The 25,802-nt window shown below is 43.6% G+C and overlaps 1 protein-coding gene across 2 annotated transcripts; it reads left to right on the top strand.

Moving 5' to 3' along the window:
- The first annotated feature begins 4,853 nt into the window (after positions 1–4,853).
- CLEC3B (C-type lectin domain family 3 member B) lies at positions 4,854–16,178 on the top strand. Of its 2 annotated transcripts, none has more exons than XM_063924880.1 (3): positions 4,854–4,981; positions 14,409–14,510; positions 15,483–16,178. In XM_063924880.1, the coding sequence occupies exons 1-3, from the start codon at positions 4,891–4,893 to the stop codon at positions 15,881–15,883; spliced, it is 594 nt and encodes a 197-aa protein (XP_063780950.1). In that variant the 5' UTR covers positions 4,854–4,890; the 3' UTR covers positions 15,884–16,178. The 2 variants fall into 2 exon arrangements, with proteins under 2 accessions (XP_063780950.1, XP_063780951.1); XM_063924881.1 differs by having other exon boundaries at positions 14,412–14,510.
- The last annotated feature ends 9,624 nt before the right edge of the window (positions 16,179–25,802 follow it).

Here is a 25,802-nt window from a genome sequence, read left to right on the forward strand (position 1 = left end):
CCAGTGGAGTAGGTACCAGGATTGGTTTGCAACTGTTGAGATGTGATTTTTTTTTTTCTTCTACTGCATTTTGGTATGTGGGAAATGTTGTGTATCTCTGTGATATTGGGAGTGCAATGTGTTACATGCTGGATGATGTGTGGGCCAGCGGAGTCACGGTTCTACGACAAACTACGGTTCTATGGCGACTAATTTAATTAAATTCCTCTCTTGGAATGTATGAGGCCTTAATAACGTCCTTAGACAGCTCAAGCAGTTTGGGGCGGATGTCATTTGTCTGATGGAGACCCACCTGGTTGGGGCTAGAGTTATGTTTTTAAAAAAAACATGGGTGGGCTGGACTTACCACTTGACCCATACCTCCTCTTCTAGGGGGGTCTCCATCCTGGTCAGGAAACATATTCCGTTCACGGTGGAGCAAGTACGACTCCTGGTGTAGATCAGTTTTTATTAAGTGCCAGATTCACTCTGTATCTCTTGTGTTGATAGCACTTTATATACCGCCTCCGTATTCCCCGGAAGTCCTTAAGAAAGATGCAGAGTTTATTGCTATGTTCCCTGATGCCCCCGTCATTAGTCTGGGGGATTCTAACAACACCCTAAATCCGACTCTGTACAGACTTATGGCTGCTGGGATGCCTCCCGGACAAAGCAGTGGCTCCTTTAGGGCATTGGTGGAGGGCATGGAGTTAGTTGATGTATGGCGTCAGAGAAACCCTGGTATTAAACAATATTCTTGTTTTTCACTTATCTTTTCACTGCCTTTTCTAGAATAGATCTTGCTAATTTCCCCTGAACTGTTACCGCGAGTCCGGTCGGTGCACTATGAAACTAGGGGAATTTCTGATCACTCCACAGTTTCCCTAGTTTTAGATATGGGAGGGATGAGAGGTCAGGTGTTTTGGAAGCTAAATCCTTTCTGGCTCACCAGGCTGGGAACTGATGGGGCGTTAGAGGAACAGTGGGCAGAATTCATGGAGTTTAATGAGGGTACTGCTCCTTTATCTGTACTCTGGGATGCATTTAAATCTAAATTTACTCTTATCTGGGCAGTATCGACTCTAAAAAAAATCATATAGGGAAAGGGAGGCTGATCTGGAGACTTCTTGTAGGTCTTTGGAGCTTGCTTACCTGGCCGATAATTCGAATTCATCTAGAGAAGCCTGGTTGCGGGCTCAGAGGGAATGGACTGACTGCTTGACTGACAAAGCAAAATATAGAATACTCTTTACTAAACATTCACTTTATGCAATTGGCGACAGTCCCGGTGGCTTTCTGGCTAGGCTGGCGCATACTGAGCAACCGTCTAATACTGTGGTTCGACTTATATAATCACTTATATAGCACTAGGTTGACATGCACGGATGGGGACCTTCAGTCGTATCTTGACGCTATCCCTTTGCCGACGCTGACCCCTGAAGCGCGCAATTTACTTAACTCCCCGATTTCTCTGTCTGATGTAGAGAGGGCCATAAAGTCCTTCCCTGGTGGTAAAGCGCCGGGGCTGGATGGCATACCTGTAGAATTATATAAAAAGCATGGGGAATTCTATGCACCTAGATTGCTGGCTCTGTATGAAGGGATGTTCAAGGGGGGGGACGGTGCCAGAGTCTATGGCCCTCATTCCGAGTTGTTCGCTCGCTAGCTGCTTTTAACAGCATTGCTCACGCTAAGCCGCCGCCTACTGGGAGTGAATCTTAGCTTTGCAGAATTGAGAACGAAAGATTCGCATAATTGCGAATAGAAATTTCTTTGCAGTTTCTAAATAGCTCGGGACTTACTCTGCCACTGCGATCAGTTCAGTCAGTTTCGTTCCTGGTTTGACGTCACAAACACACCCAGCGTTCGCCCAGACACTTCCCCGTTTCTCCAGCCACTCCCGCGTTTTTCCCAGAAACGGCAGCGTTTTTCCGCACACACCCATAAAACGGCCAGTTTCCGCCCAGAAACACCCACTTCCTGTCAATCACACTCCGATCACCAGAACGATGAAAAATCCTCGTTATGCCGTGAGTAAAATACCTAACTTTTGTGTAAAATAACTAAGCGCATGCGCTCTGCGAACCTTGCGCATGCGCAGTAAGCGACTAATCGCAATATAGCGAAACTCGGCAACGAGCTAACAACTCGGAATGAGGGCCTATGTCTGAAGCACTGATTATAATTCTGCTGAAGCCTGATAAGGACCCTACTAGAATGGAGTCATATAGGCCCATATCTCTGTTGCCTACCGATATCAAAATCCTAGCTAAAATACTAGCGATTAGACTTAACTCAGTTATTGCTCAGCTGATTCATGGTGATCAGACTGGGTTTATGCCTGGTAAATCTACTCTGATTAATCTCAGGAGATTGTTTACTCATCTGCAGGTCCCCCGTGGGGACGACCACTCCTCGATTATAGTTTCATTAGATGCTGCTAAAGCGTTTGACTCGGTGGAGTGGAAGTTCCTTTGGGGGACCATGGAGAAATTTGGGATAGGTCCCAGTTTTATTAAGTGGGTCAAATTAATGTACTCGAACCGTAGAGCTAAGGTATCAGTTAATGGTTTTATCTCCTCCTCGTTCCCGCTACAGAGGGGGACTAGGCAGGGCTGCCCCCTGTCTCCTACCCTGTTCGCATTGGTGGTGGAGCCGTTGGCGTGTCTCATTAGACACACTGAAACTGTATCCGGTTTTAAAATTGGTCAGAGAGATAGGACAAGATAGCTTTGTATGCAGATGACATATTGCTTTTTGTTTCCAACTATGCCGTCACCATGCCTATAATCCTTACTATAATTAACGACTTTGGTATATATTCAGGTCTTCTGATTAACTGGGAAAAATCCTGTATAATGCCGCTCAGGGGACAGTGTCCAGAGACTCCTAGTATATCCCTCCCACTTCAGTGGGTGGAAGTCTTTAAATACTTAGGTATATGACTATCTAATGACCTATCTCGATATATAGCTCCTAATGTACAACCCCAATTAGATTACTTGAAGTCTCGGATAGCGGTGTGGGGCAGGCTCCCGTTGATTGTTACCGGGAGAATTAATCTCATTAAAATGACGGCACAGCCTAAGTTGTTATATATATTGCAGCACTCCCCAATTTATATACCTCAAGCAGTATTTAAGCGTATAGACAGTTTTTTCTCCTCCATAATATGGTCCTGCAAGAGTGCGAATCAAACTGGACACTTTGACTCGGGACAGGGACTCTGGTGGTATGGCAGTGCCCTGTTTTAGACTTTATTATTGGGCCACACAATTGTCACATATTTATGAATGGCTTAGGGACGAAGCTGGGATGGATCTCCCCTCCCTGGTGGTGTCTGCTTTGGTTCCTGGACTCACTCCATTGCATTGCTTGCTGTCTGGCAATAATAACTTGATCGACTTACCGATATTTAAACAGGCTATAATGATTTGGAAACAAGCTGGGATTCTGCTTTTGAATGAGGGCTGGGACCCGGATACCCCATTGGATGGTACTATTGGGTTTAAGGAACTAGTGGGTCTTCGGATCCGTGAAGTGTGGGGCAGATGGGGTATCTATGCTATTGTGCAGATATACTCTGGGAATGTGCTAAAATCATTCTCACAAATACAGTCTGATTATCCGATTCCCCATAGTTATTTCTATTGCTATCTGCAGCTGCGGCATGCCTGCTCTGCTCAATTCCCTGACAATTCGATCCAGCTGCAACAGTCCCCTGTTAAGCTAATGCTGCTGTCCTTGGATGGTTCCCACCTTACATCCCAGTTATACTCTAGCCTGCTCGCTTCATATCATGTGACTGACATGCCGCGCCTTCGTTCACAATGGGAGGCGGACCTGTGCCCCCTATCTCAGGATGCCTGGGACGCTGCCTTGACTGGCCCACGTACCTCGTCCATTTCGGCGAGATTTCAGCAGATTCAACTATTCATACTGCACAGGGTATATATTACCCCTGAGCGCCTGCTTAGACTGGGTGGTAGAGGGGATTCTAAGTGCCCTAAATGTAACTCGCTGGAAGGCACGTTCTGGCATCTTCTATGGTCCTGCACTGTGGTTAATTTATTTTGGGTTGAGATTATTCGGGTTCTTGTCTCCACGGGGGTACCTTCAGATGCCTGCACTCCTGCTATATGCTTGTTAGCGGCTTTCGAGGATGATGCTCTTGATAAAAATATGCAACGTATATTGCCAACCTCTGCATGCTGGCCAAGGTCTGTATAGCCAGACTGTGGATGTCCACTAGCGGTCCTTGTACCGAGGCCTGGATATCTCTTGCTAATGAGGTTGTCAAACATGAAAGGTATGTGTATATGGGTAGACGTGCTGAAACAAAATACTATTGCATCTGGGAGAGATGGTTGGATTCACCATATATACACCGGTAGTTGTGTCTCCGAATAACTGTTGATAGCCGTATGCTACTGTTTAACTGAAATGTGGGTTGTTTATGATTCTGCTCCGCTGGCTCTGCCATACTAGTATACTTCCACATGTATCTGAAAACAATGACCACACGTGACACGATGTTACTTCAGATTTATTTATTTGTTTATTATGTTCATTTGTACACTGTTCTTGAGACTACCAAATGCAGCATTAACATTATACTGTATGTAAGTTGCTGGGGAGGTTTTGCAGCTTGTTTTTCTTTTCTGTACTACATCTGAAAAATTCTCAATAAAAATCTTTAAATGAAAAAAAAAGTTTATAACTTTCCGTATTTATAATGCCTGTTAGCCATAAATTATGAATATTAATAAATGTATTATTATGATTAGCAATAGCTACTGTAGAGGTTCCACAATGCCTTCCTTGAATGAGGAGGGAGTTCCTGAACAGCATGTTTTTATTATAGACTTCTTATAAGTGCAGGAATGCAGTGTACTTCAAACAGAGATCACCATGGAGTTCAGACGAGCCTGCCTGCTTCTCTGGGTCCTCTGCTGTGCACAAGTCACTTATCAACAGAAAAAGCAAAGGCAGACAAGTAAAGGTAAGCTGGCTGCTCATCTCCTAATCAAATAACCTTTACCTATTCACTATTAACCTAGGTTTTGCAAGTGGACTATACATATATATATATATATATATATATATATATATATATATATATATATATAAAAGAGAAAGAGACTCCAGACTCTACAACAAAGCACAAAATACTATTGAAAATACTATTACATATCACTGGAGGATAAATGGTACAATTTAGTAATGTCCTAGATAAAGGAATAGGTTCATCATAAAAATAGAACTGACCTGAGTCTTCTATTGGCCACAAAGATATAATGGAGAGTACAGCAACCTGGTGGGGTATAATTCTGTTAATGCTGGCGTATAGATTTATCTCTGTATACCAACCCCATTCACACAACAAAATGCTGTATACTACGACTGCAGTACTGTGCTTGGGAAGTAGCTGTTAATGTTGGCACAATGATGTTTGTGGTATACTAAGCATATCGTCACAATTATAGAACATAGTTTGTAGTAGCTTGTAATTTGATTTTATGCTCACATGGATATATATATATATATATATATATATATATATATATATACACACACACATTTATACATTTTATTTTATTTTGTATACATTAACTCTTTTACTTTGGGCATTATTTTGTAGCATTGGATGTAATAAGGTAGGTATAAACCTGAGCTCCAGCCTGCATGTGATGGGCATTATTCTGGGTTTTTTTATCCACATGGTCTGTATAAATAGGACTAGTAGGCATCAGGTTTTAATGCAGAAAATAGACTTGGTATAGGGGCAAACTTTGTTGTACACAATATGCAACTTTTTTCACCATCTCTACAGTATGTTTTATTTATATATATATATATATATATATATATATAGATAGATAGATAGATAGATAGATATATAGATAGATAGATAGATAGAGATATAATATAATAAAAAAATTTTTTTTTACTGAACTGTACTGGACCCATCTCCTCACCGCCCAGTGATAGCTCTCCAGTACTTAAGACTTAGTAGAGTGATAGCATTATCTTTGTGATATATCTTGTACTATTATATTGTACTAAGCATGTATATATACTAATTAAGACAATAGTTCTTATAACAATTATAGTACTGTATGTTTCCTTTGTAGTTTACCAAAAATGGCTTCAACTCCATTAAATGCGGGTTTACTAAAGGAAACCTACCACTACTTCTGACAGGGGTGTGGTTCGTTTTATCGACAGTATCTAGGTCGACAATGTTTAGGTCGACCACTATAGGTCGACAGTCACTATGTCGACATGGATGGAAGGTCGACAGGGTTTCTAGGTCGACATGTGCTAGGTCAACAGGTCTAAAGGTCGACATGAGGAAATTTTTTTTTTTTGTGTCGTTTTCTTCGTAGAGTGACCGGGATCCCAAATTAGTGCACCGCGTCCCCTCGCATGGCTCGCTTCGCTCGCCATGCTTCGGGCATGGTGCCTTCGCTTCGCTCGGCACACTTTACCGTTCCAATTGTAGTCCACGTGGATCGTTAAGTATGAAAAAATAAAAATAAAAATTGTGAAAAACTCATGTCGACCTTTAGACCTGTCGACCTAGAACCCCTGTCGACCTAGTGACTGTCGACCTATAGTGGTCGACCTAAACATTGTCGACCTAGACACTGTCGATCTTCAGACCGGATCCCTTCTGACAGTCCTCAGCTGCATTTGTTTTTACAAATGAGAGCAAGCACAATTGGGATCCGGTCTGAAGATTGACTGTATCTAGGTCGACAATGTTTAGGTCGACCACTATAGGTCGACAGTCACTAGGTCGACATGGATGGAAGGTCGACAGGGTTTCTAGGTCGACATGTGCTAGGTCGACAGGTCTAAAGGTCGACATGAGTTTTTCACATTTTTTTTCTTTTTTTGAATTTTTTCATACTTAACGATCCACGTGGACTACGATTGGAACGGTAATCTGTGCCGAGCGAAGCGGTAGCTGAGCGAAGGCACCATGCCCGAAGCGAGCCATGCGAGGGGACGCGGTGCACTAATTTGGGATCCCGGTCACTCTATGAAGAAAACGACACCAAAAAAAAAAATATATCCTCATGTCGACCTTTAGACCTGTCGACCTAGCACATGTCGACCTAGAAACCCTGTCGACCTTCCATCCATGTCGACCTAGTGACTGTCGACCTATAGTGGTCGACCTAAACATTGTCGACCTAGATACTGTCGGTTTGATGAACCACACCCAGCACAATTACTCATCTGTCTGTGTCCCCACTGGATATTCCATTAGAATGTCAACATGCACAAATGTCGACACCAGAATGCTGACAGTACATTTTTTTGTTTATACTTTGGGTAGGCTAAAATATGCAAAAAAAAACATTCTTACTGAAGAAGACATTTAGAACCTGACTACATTCTGGTGTCAACATTTCATACCACACCATGGTAGTCATTCCGAGTTGTTCGCTCGCTTGCTGCTTTTAGCAGCATTGCAAACGCTAGGCCGCCGCCCTCTGGGAGTGTATCTTAGCTTAGCAGAATAGCGAACGAAAGATGAGGATGAGGGATGAATAGCGACCAAGGTGTCAATAAAATGGGTTCGCCAGTTAAAATATTAAAATGTATCTTAGAATGAGGTAGGTACCTACCTCATTCTAAGATAAGGAAAAATTCTATTTTTTAAGTGCATATATTCATTTAAGTGCTTTTAGTTCAGTTGTGTGTGTATATTGTTGTTCCCATTTTTTTATGTGTCTCTTTTTTAAGTGTCTCTTTTATGCTAATTTAATAAATACATTTTAATATTTTAACTGGCGAACCCATTTTATTGACACCTTGGTCGCTATTCATCCCTCATCCCCCCCATCCCCCCCTTGTTTATATATATATATATATATATATATATATATCTGAACGGTGTAGGCGGCACTCGGAATTTACTGAACAGCACAAGCAGGTAAGTAATAATGTTTCGAAGATTATTCACCTCTTCATCAGATTACAAACAAGGAGCACAAAAAACATACCTTTATAGCATCTTCCCACAACGTCCAGAAACGCCTACTGATGACTGTTCAGTAAATTCCGAGTGCCGCCTGCATTGTTCAGCTGTATTGTATTGTAAGTGCGGAGTCAAGGAGGGCACCGGAGCAGTAACGTACTGTGTGTGAGTGCTGCCACTAAGAACTGCATATATATATATATATATATATATATATATATAATTATTATTATTCTTTTAAATATTAAACTGGTGCAGTGTTTAAAGAAATTTTTGTCAGTGCATATTGCATAAAGTATATGTACATTGTAACTGTGGAGACTTTAAGTCTTGGGTTATCTTTGCCATGTGTCTATCTTCATGAGATCCTGACCAATGAACATAAATTTCTATGACTCTTGATATCGGCACAAAAATCCCTCCCACCACCCTCTACAAGAGCCTAAAGGCATATTTAAATCAGAGGCGTAACTAAGGTAGGGTGAGTGGGGCATGTGCCCTGGGCGCCTTGGCAGGCCCAGCAGAGGGGGGTGCCGCCGGCGGCCAGGGCTTCATGCCCACCCGCCCCCGTCCCGCTGCAATGTGAGGGGAGGCGAGCGCAGCGTCTCTCCTGCCCCTCAATGTGCTCACTGCCGATGCGTTTCTGGTCTCCAGCGACGTTAGCCAATCAGAGCTTGCGGACCGGCTCCTGATTGGCTGCTGGTCCACGAGCTCTGATTGGCTAACGAACCGGCGCCACATTTAAGATAGCCGGAGACCTGGAGCGTTGAGGGGCAGGAGAGGCACTGCGCTGCGCTCTCCTCCCCTCACATAGCAGAGGGCAGCGGTAACTGACAGAATCGGATCCTGACAGAAGTAAGCCTTGTATCTGGCACTGTGGGCCACTGCATCTGGCACTGTGGGCATGTATCTGGCACTGTGGGGCATTGTATCTGGCACTGTGGGGCATTGTATCTGGCACTGTGGGGCATTGTAACTGGCACTGTGTGGCATGTAACTGGCACTGTAGGGCATTGTATCTGGCACTGTGGGGCATTGTAAGTGGCACTGTGGGGCATGTAACTGGCACTGTGGGGCATTGTATCTGGCACTGTGGGGCATTGTAACTGGCACTGTGAGGCATTGTATCTGGCACTGTGGGGCAATGTATATCTGGCACTGTGGGGCAATGTATATCTGGCACTGTGGGACACTGTGTATCTGGCACTGTGGGGCATTGTATCTGGCACTGTGGGGCAATATGTATCTGGCACTGTGGGGCACTGTTTCTGTCACTGTGGATCTGACACTGTGTGGCACTGTGTATCTGGCACTGTGGGTCAATTGTGTATCTGGCACTGTGTAAAAAGGGGACTCTGCATGCGTACTGTGCAAAAATTTAATGAAGGTGTGCTGAGAGGCGACACTGGGTAGGTGATAGTCATGTTGGTACGCCCCATTTTCAGTGGCCACACCCCTTCTGGAGTGTGGCCATGCCCATTTTTTGGGTGTGCGCACATTTTGTGAGTGTGTGGTCTGTTTGTTTGTTTTTTTTGGGGGGGGCGCCACTCTTCATCTTGCCCTGGGCTCCGAAAACCCTAGTTACACCTCTGATTTAAATATAAAGGATTGTGAAAAAAATGCTCAAAGATATAACACTCCAGCCAGAACAGAATCTAATAACTTTTCCACATTATTTACCCAGCATTGCCAGTGCTGGCTATATTAGACATACTGTATAATACATACATACATAGAAGGATGAGAGACATTTTGCATAAAATCTCATTTATTTTACTGTATCTGCAGGATGACAGAAATAGAAACTTTATTATGCAATGAAGAACATAAATGTTGGTTTGCATTCCCTGACTTTTGAAATCTCTCAAACCACTCACTTTCCTCAAATGATGTAACCCAGGTCACTTTCACTGTTCTGCTTCTCTTATTACTACCACTTGCCAACTTAACTCCTCTCACTGGGGTATTCAATTAGGCGCAAAGAAACGCCAGGAGCGATTTTTCCCAATGTTGCTCTGATGTTTTTTTGTGCTATCCGATTTGGTCACCCGAAAAGAAAAAAAAATCCTGAAACGCACAGGTTCAGTGAAGCCTGTGTGTTTTCGGTAGAAACAGCCAAAACAGGGCTGTTTTCAGGGACTTGATTTTGCCCGCCTGAGGCAGGTAAAACAAAATCTCCAATAAGCCACGGCTCTGGCCGCCTTATCAGGGCTAATTGAATAGCCCCAGCGGCTTTCTTGACAACAATAAGCTATGTTACTTCCCCTCTGACTTTATGTAACTCATCCTGCTGAGCTATTCTAATCCAGGTCATTTTTTCTTTGTCATTTCTTTCTTAAAACACTGTTGTCCATAGATACACTACCCTAAAGCTCTCCAACATGATCGTTTGCGTCTACTTTTCACGAAAAGTGCAACATTTTGAAGCAAAAACGGATTATAACCTGCAATTGTATTTCCTAATCGCTTCAATCCACATGTCCTTCTAATCAGCTGCCGCTGCCTGGTCCGCCTGAGGAGTTAGAGAGCCCCTGCTGCAGCTGCCACTGGCCAGGACCCAGCACCTGCATAATGAAGCTGAAAGGAGCCGGGACCGGCGCACAAGCGGCAGGCTTGACTAAGCTTGCTCAAAACCACGGCTTCAGCTGTATCGGCTGCAGCCCATAGAAGCTGGCTGGGGCGGACGTGCAGGTAGCTGGCTTCTGCCTATTGCAGTCTGGTCTGGCAGTCCCGGAGGGAGGAAACACCTCCCCATGGGACTGCCTGTAGTGTCTGTGACTGGCAGGTAGGACCAGAGCCGGCCCTAACCAATATGATGCCCTAGGCAAGATTTTGACTGGTGCCCCCTAGCACAGACACTAGTTTCGCCTCTGACCCTGTACTCCTTTCTATACTTTACGCCACAATGTAGAACACCTTATACACCTAATGCCACACATTAGTAATGCCTTTATACACATAATACCACACAGTAATGCCCCTTACACATATGACACACATTATTAATGCCCTTATACACATAATGTCCCTTACACAGAAGCCGCACATTAGTAATGCTTTCATATGCAGATAGAGCTGCAGTCACACACAGAATATAGGCATACTGCATATAATTTTAATCAGCAGTAGCTGCTTTTGCCCATAGGCATTCCAAATGCCCTAGGTGTTTGCCTATGCCTAGGGCCGGCTCTGTGTAAGACTTCCTATAGGAAGTCACTGCAAATCACAGTGAAGCCAGTGCATCTGGGTTCATTGACAGTGAATAGGATGGCGGATTTTACCTGGTCACCCATAGACGTGTCTCACATGCCTAATAGAAAATCCACCACTGTCTGAACTGTCGTTGTAAACACTTTTTGGGTTTTGTTGCTTACTGTGTGCACTCTGTTTACTGCTTGCATTCAGCCTTTGATATATTTTAACATGACCTCATCTCTTGGTCCCATAACAAGTGTGGTTATCAGTCTTTCATAGCTGTCTGGACGCCAGTGAGAAGTAATGTATTTTATTTATCTAATAACATGTATATGTACTACCATATCTGAGGTACTCCTTATCTACTTATGTTCAAATGCTGATACTTAATCATCTTGGTTTCATATACTAATCTGATTAAATGCAATTAATTGATGATATTTGTTCATTCGTGTACTTTCTGTGACTTCTCCATATTTTACTTTATTTGCATATGTTCATAGTTTAGTCACTAGCTATGCTAAAATAGATGCCAATTTTGCCATTTTGATCTATCTGAATTGTGCTTTCTGGCAGTGGAATAGGTCTGAGATTCTGTGAAAATTCCAACATGCCTTCCTATGTTAGCCGCATTTTCACTGTAAATATCCATGACTGGCAGTTCTTGGTTGTCATAATAGCCACTGTGAACTTCATTGAGTTGCCATCAACAGCTACTTTCCTTAAGGTTTTATCTTACCACAGTGTTCTCTAACTCAGTACTCAGTACACCAAACACGCTTTCCAGGTGACTTGTGAATTTTTAAAATGAGGAAAACGTTAACTGTTTGGGGTCCTGATTACCAAGTTTGACAACCACCGACTTACCCTATTGTCCTTCGCCTGAAGCTATATTTTCCTTCTTTTTGGACCACCCTCCAAGTAACAAGTACACACGTGGGAGAAGTGATGACACAATGTGTGTCATCTCAGCCCTGCCCACCACTCCGCAGTGAAGTGATTCGTGCTAACCCCCGCATGGCCACTCTACCAGGAATCCAGGGTGACTTCCAAAAATAGTCAAGTAAGCCTCCATCCAGTAAGAAGCAGATAAGAAACCCTGTCCAAGTATGTAGAAGTTAAGAGATACAGTATATTGTAAAGCAAACCTTAGAAATTCCATCTTAAACTGGAGCAACACTTAATTCTGTCACATTCTGGTTTCCTGCCTCCTAAACTTTGAAAAGATATATGTAATACAAAAACTGCAAAACAATCAGAGCTGGCTGAACCTCTATGGGCACCCTTGCCCCCCCCCCCCCCCCCCCCCTCCTGGGAGTGGGGTGCTGGGCAGTGACATCACAGCACAACACTCCAAGAGTATAACAGATATTAAGAAGCAACATCTGGTAGCTTCACAATTAGCTGTCAGCTGTTGCTCATTATGGGGGCACCGTAGGGACATTTAAGCCACTGAATGGGTGACATTATGGATCATGCTAAGGATGAACATGAGGTAGGAGGTTTACCTGTGAGATTTTACATATTAAGAGGAGGGGTGAACAGTTGTAGGGTAAATTGGGGAGAAGATTAGAGATTTAGGAGGGGGGATGGTAGACAATGATGAAAAGGTGAGTTTTCAGTGAGAGTTTGAAGCTGGGTAGACTGGATGAAAGTCTGACTTGGTGATGGAGTGAGTTCCAGAATACAGGGCAGAGCCAGAGAAATCTGGTAGGCAAGCATGAGGGGAATTAACAAGAGTGGAGCAAAGATGGCAGTTGTAGGAACAGTGGTGGGGGGTGAGACGGGAATGTGGACAGAAATGAGGGTGACGATGTAGGAGGGGGCAGACTGAATAAATGTTTTATAAGAGAGTGCCAGGAGTATACACTGGATTCAAAGGGTAATGCAAAGCCAATGAGCAGGTTGCAGAGGTGGAGGCTTACACTGAGCGTTAGAAAGTAAAATGAGACAGGCAGCAGCTGCCATAATAGATTGAAGTGGGGAGAGTCCATATGAGGAGTGTGTGGGGGATGAGGATTATGGTCTCATGAGGGGTGAGAGAAGGCCTGATCTTATATATGTTGTGGAGGTGGAAACTGCAGGTTTGGTAAATATTTTAAATGTGCAGGGTAAAGGACATAGAGGAGTTGAGGATAACAGTCAGCCAAAGTTAACATTTTGGTGCTACAAGAATAGTCACATAACAGAAGCAACCATTCCTATTTAGTTGAGTTTGTCACACCAGAACTAGGCATATTCCTGGGGCGTGTCCATGCCCCTATGATGTCATGACCATGTCCCCATCACAAAGGGTCCACATTCTCTGAGAGAGAGAGAGAGAGAGAGAGAGAGAGAGAGAGAGAGAGAGTGTGCATGCTCCACAACATGACCCATCCAGAAGGGACACGATGCTCTTTTTCTGGATTTACCTCTTAATGATCCCCATTGCCTTTCTTATCAATTAACTAGTTCAACACAGGTGACTGCAATCATAAATTGAAATGAAAGTCGAGGTACAGAGTATTTTGTTCCTCCTGCAATGGGTCATGTTGGAAGGTATGTGTGTATTGATGCTTTGAGGCTTTTACTCTGTTCAGTGAGTAGGTAAGTCGGCAGGTATGCAGAGTTGTTGGTAGATGTGCCACCATATAAAAACATTATGAATCCATAAGCTACACATCAATGCAAAATAAATGATGGCAGAACCCATCATGTTGATTGCAAAATGTATTTGCCTGGAAAGAAGAGCACTTGGCCTCCCGTCATTTCATTTTTCTGATTTTTATTTTTTTATTTTGTAATATCTTAGTACATACTACATCATGTGCAAATAAACTGAGATATTCATATTCAATTATACAATCTAGACTATCCAGAGACCAGGGGTTCACAACCACGGTCCTCAAGGCACACAGTCCAGGCTTTAAGGATAGCCACACTTGAGCACAGGTGATATAATTCGTTTGATTTAACCATCTATGCTCAATCATAGATATCACAAAAACCTGGACTGCTAGTGTGCCTCGAGGACAGAAGTTGGGAATCACTGCCCTGGACACAATAAAATGATACTTTCTCTCTAATACTGTAATTGTTCTCTAATACTGTAGAACAGTGCCCTCCAGTGGGCAGAATGTCACAAATATTTATTAGGATAGTTATTTCTTGCCAGTAGATTCTGTATTGCTTTAGAGAGACTGATTAATAAGCAGTTGCCAAAAGTATTTTTATATTTCTATTCAAATGTCGGTTTATTCAGCAGATGTAGTTACCATGAAAATGTATGAAGAGCTGAAGAAGGAGATCCAGAACATCGTGAATGAGATAACCCACCTGAAGGAACAGCAGTCATTGCAGACAAGTAAGTACTAATTGGCCACTAGGTCAATACTGGGTATTTTTTGTATATAGTCCCTCATACAGCTTTGCTAATTTAGTAAAACTGCTTGCGATTGCGTGCTCAGGGCCGCCCAGCATGTTAATGTCGGTAAGCGATACAATCGCAATTCAGTTGCATGGATGAATGAGGGAGCCCCCTGTCTGGCAGCCTGGCTGCGGAAGCAGAAGCGCTGCTGACAGTTTCTGCATTACAATGGGCGCGTATGACGTCATGAGGTCACCCTGAACCAGCCTGTTTTTACTGCCACATCCCAACAATGCCACATCACCACCTCACGATCGCCGCTGACTGTCAATCACGCAGAGGCGTTCTCATTAATGCGGTCGTATTGGCCAGCGTGTGTGCACTGATGCCGGTTTCAGCATAATGCGATCGCATTGCATTAACAAACAATGCTGAATAAGTCCCATAGTCCTACAAAGAAACGATAATTTACTCAAACAATAAAAATCATAACACCTAAAATCTAACTAAAATAAAATGACTGCAAACTAATATTAAATATGTGTACCTGAAAGCTCTCATATTTTAATAAAAGTTAAAAGACCATTACATACAAAAGAAATCCACTTCTATCAATCTCCCCCATCCCAACCACTCCAGACACTGTTCATTGAGACGTTCTACTGGTGAAACAAATCATAAATGGCCTTTGGCTGCACAATGGTAGAAGCTCTTCTGCACAGTGACCACCTTCTAGCATATAACCCAGAAGGCGGACATTCTCAAATTCTAGAAAACACTTACCCTTCCTGTGGGTGTGCATTGGGGTACATAGTTCCAGCTTCTTCCCAACCATTATGATGTAAAAGATTTACATGACTATGAAGGCACTGTCTTTGTATACTAACCTTGTATAAAGTTATCATTAATACCAGTCATCTTAGACTTTACACTTACTGTATTAAAGCACTGATCTTGTTTTCTTTTCAGTTTGTTTGAAGGGCACCAAAGCACTCAACAAATGTTTCCTGTCCTTCTCCGAGCCAAAGAACTATCACCAAGCCAGTGATGTCTGCATTGCACAAGGGGGAATCCTGAGTACAGCAGACAATGGAGATGAGAATGACTTACTGTATGAATATGTGCGTAGGAGTTTAGGTTCAGGGTCAGAGATCTGGATAGGCATCAATGACATGGCTAATGAGGGAGCTTGGGTTGATATGACCGGGAGCCGTATTTCATTCAAACATTGGGAGACTGAAATAACCACCCAGCCTGACGGTGGGAAGCAGGAGAACTGTGCATCTTTGTCTGCCGTCGCAATTGGCAAGTGGTTTGACAAAAACTGCAAAGATGAATTGCCCTTCGTTTGCCAGTTTGCAATTGTTTAGATGTAATCCCTTCTGTATTCTGCTAAATTAGCCATGCTTAAGAGCAATTATGTAGTAAAACGCACACAATAAGCTCAGTCAGCTGAAAAATAGGCTCTTCTGGAAGATTTGTCCTTATGACAAAGTATAAAATTAAGCCAAGACATTAACTTGCTGCCACATGTATATTTATTTACACATTCTATATTGTATATAGCTTTATGACAGTGGAAGTAATTAAGGTCAAGTGCCATCAGTAATTCTATTATGTAAAATGTAAACCAATAAAGTATTTGTAGTTCTGTTCATAATACAATTTGGTGGTCTGTGCTTCTAGCCTTTAAATCTGCTTGCATTGTTCTAAAGCAATGATCAATTATTTTCCGCCTGGGAACCCCCTTGGCAGCCCATTTGTGTTATTCGTACAAGCAAAACATTTGTGCTGTATATAATAGCTATTGGATAAAATGTTTAGGCGCCGCTATATATAAAGGCAGTAAATGTGCTATATACAAGATTTTTTTAAATGATATAAGAATAGAATGAACCATTATTATTTATTAACAGTTTCTTATATAGCGCAGCAAATTCCGTTGCGCTTTACAATTGGAAAAAACAATGATATAACAAACTGGGTGATAACAAACAGACATAGAGGTAGGAAGGCCCTGCTCTCAAGCTTACAATGTATAGGGAAATAGGCATGTATACACAAGGAAAGGTGCTATCTATTGCATAGTTGTTCACCAGTGTCAAAGTCAGAAAAATGTCTCAATGCACGTTGCCATATTTGCACCGCACACTGGTCCGTGCTGCGCATGCGTACGCTCTCCCGTGGAAGCGCATACCCGCAATAGCGTGCACTCGCACGCGCAGTATGCGCATTTACGGTAGAGTTTATGTGATCGTAGCGTGCGACTCATTAGTTACAAATGTTCACAATTAATGTAGTTTATAGATCATGATCCCTTTGATAGTTTCTGTAAGTTTGGTTAAAGTATAATGTCCCAGAGCTGAGGAATCCCTCTTTGCATCGTACGAAGGGTTTAACAGGAATCATACAGCAGTGTTTGGTACCCATCGGAAGAGTATTTGATTAGCAATATTCCGGTGTTGGTTTGGAGCGTATTAATCGCTCGTGCGAATAGTTATGGACATAAGAAGTTTATGTCCATTTCTATGATTTGCACATACTCAGGTATGCGGCGGGAAACCCAGTTTCCCACCCACCTGAGCTGTTGGAAATCGTCACAGCCCACCTGTATGAATCACCCTATGACCTTTTGTTATGATGCAGGGCCGAATTCCTTCGGCCAATGGACAATGGGATTGTAGGACCAGGAGATTGCATTGTGTGTGGAGCATAAATAGGCAGGCCGACCACATCCAGCTCTCACTCTCTCATCAACGGTTATCTGCTGATAATCGGGAGCTGGATATCGAGGCGCTGGCGATCATACCCTTTGTGCGTAAGTTCTCTCCATAATCATTGTCTTTCTGCGAGCCAATCTCTCTCTCTCTCTCTCTCTCTATCTCCCTCTCTCCTCTTTTTCTCTTAAATACCTTATAGTATTATAGTATTGTATCGTATTGCATTTAGGTCAGTGTAGTATTGTCTTTTTGTATTTATTGTTTAGTTCTGTGGTTAGGAAGTCTCTGTTATATTGTAGTGTATCATATGTACTGTTATCCCCTTTTACAAGTATATTAGACATAATACAGTTAATAGGCCTTGGAAACCTAAACCAGTATCTGTGTATTTCCTATAGTGATAAGTGTTCATTTGAGCGTCGGTGACGCTCATGCAGCTTTGTAGATAGTCAGGTTCCACAAGGTTGCACTTACACCCTGTACTCACATTAAGGTATTCAGTGTATTTCATCGGTATAAGGTTTAACATAAAGGTATAGTGTTGTGAGCGTCTGCATCGCTGGTGACCTCCTCGTGGTCTCTAGCGTACGCTACGTTACAGCGAATCTTTCCCCTAGACATAACCAATAACGTGTCCTGTGATCACTGGGCCGTGAGCGAACGTGACGCTTGAGCGTCTCGCCTACGGCTGAGCGATCGTTACGCAAATAGCGTATCATTACGGTATTTCTTAAATAAACAGCGTACAGTGTTCTTAGCTTCATAAGGGTTGTTTATACGACAAGGAATTTAGCATTGTCAATTGCGGGCTCGTCCGGTCCTTTTCACATCTGCACTAGGTAGATCAGCAGACGTTATCCCCCAGCAAAAGGGTGGGAGGTTGTCTCGCAGTTGCTGACGGGATAAGCGTCTGCTTCGCTTAGGTAAAGAGTGCTGAAGGAATCCGGTAACCGGAAGTAAGAACAAAACGCTTGTGTCTTTTAAAACTGTTTATTTTTCTTTTGTCTTGCGTACGCATACATTTATCTGCATTTCTGTTTCATTTTCGTATATCACTATTCCTGTTTGCCAATTTTTTATAGTTGATAGAAAGTGCTAAAAAAGAGATTTGCTGTTATTTTAGAGGTAATAGTTAAAGTATAGAACAAACACACGGTTTGTCTGAGATACAAGGCAGGCAGTGTGGATTGCGGTAGATGATCAGGGATCACCTACATTGATAAATAAATATATTGTGTTACGGTGGATCCTTTGCATTGCGTACACGTGTCGCTAACAAAGACTAGCGTACGCAATCCAAAAGGCAGACGCACGCAGCGTTCACTACGCAACGTAGCGTCTGGTTACGCCCACGTAGCCCAAGTCACGAAAAGTTGAATTAGCGCAAAGCGATAATTAGCGCAAAGCGATAATTAGCGCAAAAGCGATAAGTAACGCACAGCGGTAAATAACGCAAATCTATTTTTTGGAAAATCTGAAATTTAGTTTAACAGATCCTGCTCCTAATTGGTAACACTTTTGGCCTGAAGACAATTTCTGCGCAGAAATAGATATAGAAACAAAGTGTACATGTGTTGAGTGAGTGTGTTTTGTATACAAAAGTTTATATAACTTTAAGGTGGAACCAAAAGGAAAGTCGGGTACTCGTCAAGGAACATACGTGTAAGTGACATATACGGTGGCCAGGGAGGCATCCCTGGTTAAATAATATTTGAGCATTAGAGTATAGCGGACCATAAGGTAACAAGACCAGGAGGTCATAAGGAACAAGACCAGGAGGTCGTAAGGTAAAAGGTCCGCTATAAAAGTCCAGTGGCACAACGCCTGGGGTGTTGGTGCAGAACCCATATAGGCCATAAGCTCTTGCTGAAGGAATCGCGGCCGGAAACATCGATTCCATTGGTCTTTCAGTACATGACAAATAGTGCTCGTGTACTGAACGATTGGACCACACGTAATTGTGTGCAGTAGTTAGTAATCTGACCTAAATACCATTAGAGTAAAGTGGTCACAAACGCTATTTGTACATTCTGACGTGATTTGTGTAATTTTTTATTTTTGGAAGGGAAGTTCGCTGGTCACTCAGGAACTATCTAACAACCCCAACTTTACTGGAAAGAGTAAGTGTCCTGCGGGTAACCCTCATATGTTCCAGTAAACTGAAGGTTCCATAGGGGCCCTGTATCGAGTACGCTGGCATCATAACGGTGTTTACAGGTCGTATTGGTCGAGGTGGGCGAGTGAGTGGGGTACTCGGTAAACCGCCACCGCCGGCCTACTGTGGAGTAATTTGGTTGTCTGAAAAGGCTTGCTGAAAACCTTGATACAGAAAATCCAAGGAGGATTAAGCAACACCTACAGACTATGGGGGCCAGTTGCTCAGGTAGGGGGCGATCAACCCTGGTTCAGGTTGATTCTGTGAACCGACCAGTTGGGTCGGCACGATATGTAATGTGTGAAAAATATGGAATTCACACCGAATCTTTATGTGATGAATGGGAGAGAATGACTGTACAAGACAGGGACAAGTTCCCAAGAATAGGTAGCTTCAGTCCAGAGGTGTTACAAAATTTAAGGAGGAGGATATGTCTCGTAAAATCAGCAAAGAGACGAATTCAGCATCATGATTATTTACAGTTATGGCACCAGGAAGGTGAGATACAGAGAGGTTTGGCTCTGGCGGCGGGATCTGGGGCAGTCAGGAAGTTGATTGCCACAGCTCCTCCCCCACCATACATTGCAGGAGAGAAGTTGATTGCGGAGAGAAACGCACTGGGTTGTAAAACACAAACTCTTAGTAACACTGTAAATGTTAATGATGTTAACCAAATAACTCATGCAAGTATTAACCCGTGCAAGATGTACCCTGTTTTGAACCTTCCTCAGGAGTGTGATCAAGAAGACGATTCAGCAACAATTTCAGCTCTCTCTCTTGCAGCCACCATAGCAGAGACCACAGTAGGCACAGCGACACCCACGAGATTAGTGAAAGCCCCTAGCGGAGGGATAGGTGAGGTCGTGTCAACGGGTAAGTACGGCACCATGCACTACACTGAAACAATTGTACCACAACAAGCTGTAGAATCTACACAGGAAGAGGCTGTTAGAATTGCTCCTGTAAGGGTAATAGCAGTTCCCAATGGAAAAACAGATGTGTCTGGAGCCACTCCCATAAGGAACATTGCCATGTACACTCCATTTTCCAGAATGGAATTAAGAACAATAGTGTCCGAATTTCCTGACCCCAGGAAGGATTTAGTTGCTAGCCAAAAATACATCAGGGATTTAGGTAACACGGTAGAACCCAACAACAAGGATTGGCAGATACTGCTAAGAGCTTGTTTACCTTCCAATGTTGATGCAACTCAGTTTTTAGCTGATTGTGCATTGGATAAAGATGTACCGCTTACAGACGTGTACAACAAGGATAATGTAAAAAGGATAAATTTACAGCTAAAAGAGTATTTCCCAGCCGTTGTTAAATGGAATAAAATATTTTCCATTAAGCAAAAGGAGTCCGAAACGGCAATAGAATATTTTCACCGGGCACTATTAGAAATGGCAAAGTACACTGGTATAGAAGACATTAAGACCAACCCAAACCATCGAGAAGTAGCAGTATCTGTACTGATGGATGGTTTGAAAGAAACATTAAAAGCTAGGGTACAGACCACGCAGCCATGTTGGCGAGGTCTGTCAGTGTCCACCTTGAGAGAGGCTGCTATTGATCACGACAGAAATATCACTAGGCACAGGGAGTCGCAAAGTGATAAGTTGATGTCCGTAAGTATACAGGCGCTGACCACAAGGCAGCCTGCGTATGTACCACCGAATCCTGTGGGTAAGGCAAGTGTAATAACATGTTTTTCTTGTAACAGACCGGGACACTATGCACGAGACTGTAGAGTAAGAAATGTACAAAGATCTTTTCAACCCCCTAGACAACAACACCACACACGACATTGGGAGCAGGGTCCACAGAGGCGGAGTTTTGAGCCACATACAGGGGAAACAAAAAGATATCCCCCACACAGAGATTGGCATGCCTCTGGTAGTTCCCAGCTAACTCCCTCACAAGTAGTTGCTGCCAGCGGGATTCAGGGAGGTCAGCATACCCAATAGGGGTGTGGCCATACCTGTAATCTGCAACCAGTTAAATTGATTGCCAGTCTTGGAAGCGAACCAGAGATTGCAATCAATGTAGCCGGTAAAACTTTAAACTTTCTTGTAGACACAGGGGCGGCCAAGTCAGTGATCAATTCGACAGTGGGCATGAGAACCACTGGTAGGACAGTTCCAGCCATAGGAGTAACAGGAGTAGTCCAGCACTACCCTGTTAGCAAACCAGCCGAGATTACAATAGGGCCTTTGCATACCAAGCATTCCTTTTTGCTGGCTGCATCGGCACCGACCAATCTCCTGGGAAGAGACTTACTATGTAAAATGGGTTGCGTCATTTATTGTACTCCTGAAGGTGTATTCTTGGACATCCCTGAGAATCACGCTCAGGAAGTACGAGACATGTTAGACTCCCCATCAAAATTAATGTCACATTCCATTATGACAAATAGGAATCCATCCCAAGTAGAAGAGATGACATCTCAGATACCAGAGTCGCTTTGGACAAAAGATGGACAGGACACTGGATTAATGGCAAATGTAGCTCCAGTAGTTGTACAAGTAAAAGATGGTAGGATAGCTCCAAAAATCCCACAGTATCCTCTGAAGCCAGAGGTGGAGTTAGGAGTTTTCCCGGTAATAGAGCGCTTGCTACAACAGGGCATTCTAGTAAGAACGTCCAGCACAGCAAATAGTCCCATCTTCCCTGTTAAAAAGAGTGGGGGGAGGGGTTACAGGCTAGTGCAGGATCTAAGGGGGATTAACAAAATAGTTGAGAGTCAGTTCCCCGTAGTGCCTAATCCAGCTGTCATCCTAATGCAAATTCCTCCCACTGCCAAATTTTTCACTGTTATTGACCTCTGCTCCGCTTTCTTTTCGGTACCTCTGCACCCTGACAGCCAATATTTGTTTGCATTCACATACAGAGGAGTCCAATATACGTGGACTCGGTTACCCCAAGGTTTCATAGATAGTCCAAGTATATTTTCTCAGGCTTTGCATGATTGTTTACAGTCTTTCCAACCGGAAAGTGGATCAGTGTTGATACAGTACGTGGATGATCTACTGCTGTGTTCTGATTCATTGGAGGCATCCCTGAAGGATACGAAACAGCTCCTGTTTCATCTTTCAGACACAGGTCACAAGGTCTCCAAAGACAAGTTGCAATTATGCCAAGCTAAGGTAAAATACTTGGGACACTGTCTAACACAAGGACTGAGACACCTGACCGCTGATAGAATCCAAGCCATTAGAGACATGACACTGCCACAAACCCAGCAACAGATCAGGACGTTTTTAGGAATGTGTGGGTATTGCCGTAATTGGATCCCAGGGTTTTCCATATTAGCACTACCTTTGCAGGAAATGGTCTCCTCAAACAAACCTGATCGGATTTCGCATACAGACGAATCCGAAACAGCATTTGAGAGACTCAAACAGTGCCTAACGCAGGCACCAGCATTAGGTATGCCAGACTATGGGAAACCCTTTGAGCTATACGGAACAGAAAGTGCTGGGTGCGCAGCAGGGGTACTAACACAAAAACACGGTGATGCCAGCAGGCCAATTGCATACTACAGCGCGCAGCTAGACACGGTAGCGCGATCCCTCCCCACATGCTTGCGTAGCGTTGCAGTGATAGCATTGCTAGTGACGAAAAGCGAAGATGTCGTGCTAGGCCACAACCTCACAATCCATACACCACATGCGGTATCGGCCTTATTGAATTCTGCCCAAACCAGACATGTCTCATCAGCAAGGTTTACGAGATGGGAATTGGCATTAATGGCCCCAGTAAACATCACCATAAGGAGATGCAGCGCATTAAACCCTGCAACATTTCTCCCAGGTGTGCCTGGACAGGCACAAAGGGTGGGAGGTGAGAGTGATGGGGAAGGAGGATTTAATGCAAAGGAAGATACACATGATTGTATGGAATATTTGACCCAAAATTTTTCCGCAAGGCCTGACATCAGTGACAATCCACTAGAAGATGCAGAACTCACGTTCTACACGGACGGTAGTTGTCACAGACAGTCAGACTCGGGAGACTTGTGTACTGGATACGCAGTCGTAGATGACCAAGACACCATAGAAGCGGAACCGCTAGGCCCACCTCACTCAGCCCAGGTTGCTGAACTGGTCGCCCTAACCAGAGCATGTGAATTGGCTAAGGGTAAGTCTGCCAATATCTACACCGATTCTAGATACGCGTTCGGGGTAGTCCATGATTTCGGAGCGCTATGGCGTCTCAGAAATTTCATGACGGCAGCTGGTACACCGATAGCGCATGCAGCTCACATAAAAAGGCTTCTAACAGCGATACAGGAACCCGACAGAGTGGCTGTTATCAAATGTAAAGCACATACATATAGTCAAGACCCAGTATCCCTTGGTAACAGCCGAGCAGACGAAGCTGCAAAGCTTGCAGCTGCTACCCCCATACGGACAGACACCACACAACTGATGGTATTTAATACCATCAACACACAAAAGTTGTGTGAAATGCAGAATTTGTGTTCCACTCAGGAGAAGGCAGTCTGGAAGGCAAAGGGATATGGCCAGGAGTCCTCAGGGCTCTGGACGGATGGACATGGTAAACCAGTGGCCCCCAGGGCATACCTTCCGTGTCTGGCTGAAGCAGCTCACGGGCTGACTCATCTAGGCAAGGAGGGGATGTGCAAATTGGTAAGAGCATACTGGTGCGCCCCAGGATTCTCCTCTCATGCTAGTAAAAGAGCAATGTCATGCCTTACCTGTCTGAGAAAGAATATTGGAAAGGCAATACCTACAGAACCCTCCCATATCCCACCTGCCGGCGGCCCTTTCCAAGTAATACAAATTGACTTCATTCAATTACCCCCATGTAGAAATTTGAAATATGTACTTGTTTGCATAGATGTTTTCTCGAATTGGGTCGAGGCTTTTCCAGCAGCTACAAATACCGCTATGTTTACAGCTAAGAAAATTGTGCAGGAATTTGTATGTAGATATGGTATCCCTAGAATCATTGAAAGTGATAGGGGTACCCATTTTACAGGTGATGTCTTTCAAGGAATGTGTAAGTTGATGGGAATTGATAGTAAGCTGCACACTCCGTACCGTCCACAGGCGAGTGCGAAGGTCGAAAGAGTGAACAGCACTATTGAAAATAAATTGAGTAAAGTAATGGCAGAGACAGGATTGACGTGGCCAGAAGCTTTACCCATTGTTTTGTATAGTATCAGAACCACTCCCAGGTCCCCTCTTAATCTGTCTCCTTTTGAAATTCTGTTTGGTCGACAACCGCATGTCATAATTAACCCTCAGGATGATTTGAAATGTAACAATGAAGTAACTGTAAAGTACTTAATTAATATGAGTAAGCAGTTGAGGAATCAAAATGATAATCTGAAGTTGGTGATTCCTGATTTACCAGATAGTAATTGTCATGACATTGAACCTGGGGATTATGTAATGATACGAAATTTTCTACGCTCAGGTTGTCTTATTGATAGATGGGAAGGACCATACCAGGTCTTATTGACTAGCACCACAGCATTGAAGGTTGCTGAGAGAGAGACTTGGGTCCATTCATCCCACTGCAAGAAGGTTGCTGATCCAGAGAAGTCCCGTGATAAGGAACAGACGGTAGAGGTTGTATCACTAGAGTGTCTGTTCCAGGAGGACTGAGGCGGCACCTGAGCCTTGAAGACCGAAAGCAGCTGTCGACTCCCCTCTCCCTTTTATTGTTTTCTCCACTTCCCATCCCCTCTCCTTTAAAATTTCTTTTTCCCCCTTCTCATTCTTCTCTATTTCCTCCTCAAAGATGGACTTGCCCCAAGAGACTGTGATCCGGATTTTGATGTTAACCATGATGTTGACCAGAGCAGTCTGTTCCGGCGAGAGTACCATAGAGGTCGAAAGAGGTTCTGGAATGGGTTCCGATTATGATGATGGAGGCGTAGTTTTCCAAGATCAACCAAGCCAACAAGCAAAGGCGAGTATCAGAAAACGATCCGATAGAAGAAATTGTGATGGATTGTTAGCTGAGGAAAATTGTATCTGTAGGCTCTGTGATAATCTGGTTGAAGATGGATGCATAAAGAAATGCCAATCTAGTTTTAATATCCATATGGACCGGCATCCATTGAGTGACTATCACTCCTTAGTGGGTAACGTGTTAAACCAAACAGATTGTTGGGTATGCTCTCAAGTACCTCAGGGTCACAGTAAATCAGGGCTAGTACCATTTCCTTTAACGTTAGGGGAGGTACTTGAGCTAAGTGGTGGGAGACCGGTGGACCGGAGGTTTAACATCTCCAGCCCTCCTAGTTTGAAGCTCCACCAATACCATGTGGATAGGTCCCTCATATGTTTTAACATCTCCAATCCCAGAAAACCGGGAAATTGGGAAGTGTCATGGAGCAACCTTACCATGACCTTTTCACACAGAGCAGATAGAATGCCT

The sequence above is a fragment of the Pseudophryne corroboree genome, chromosome 5 (genome assembly GCF_028390025.1).
Source record: "Pseudophryne corroboree isolate aPseCor3 chromosome 5, aPseCor3.hap2, whole genome shotgun sequence".
NCBI classification, from domain to species: Eukaryota; Metazoa; Chordata; class Amphibia; order Anura; family Myobatrachidae; genus Pseudophryne; species Pseudophryne corroboree.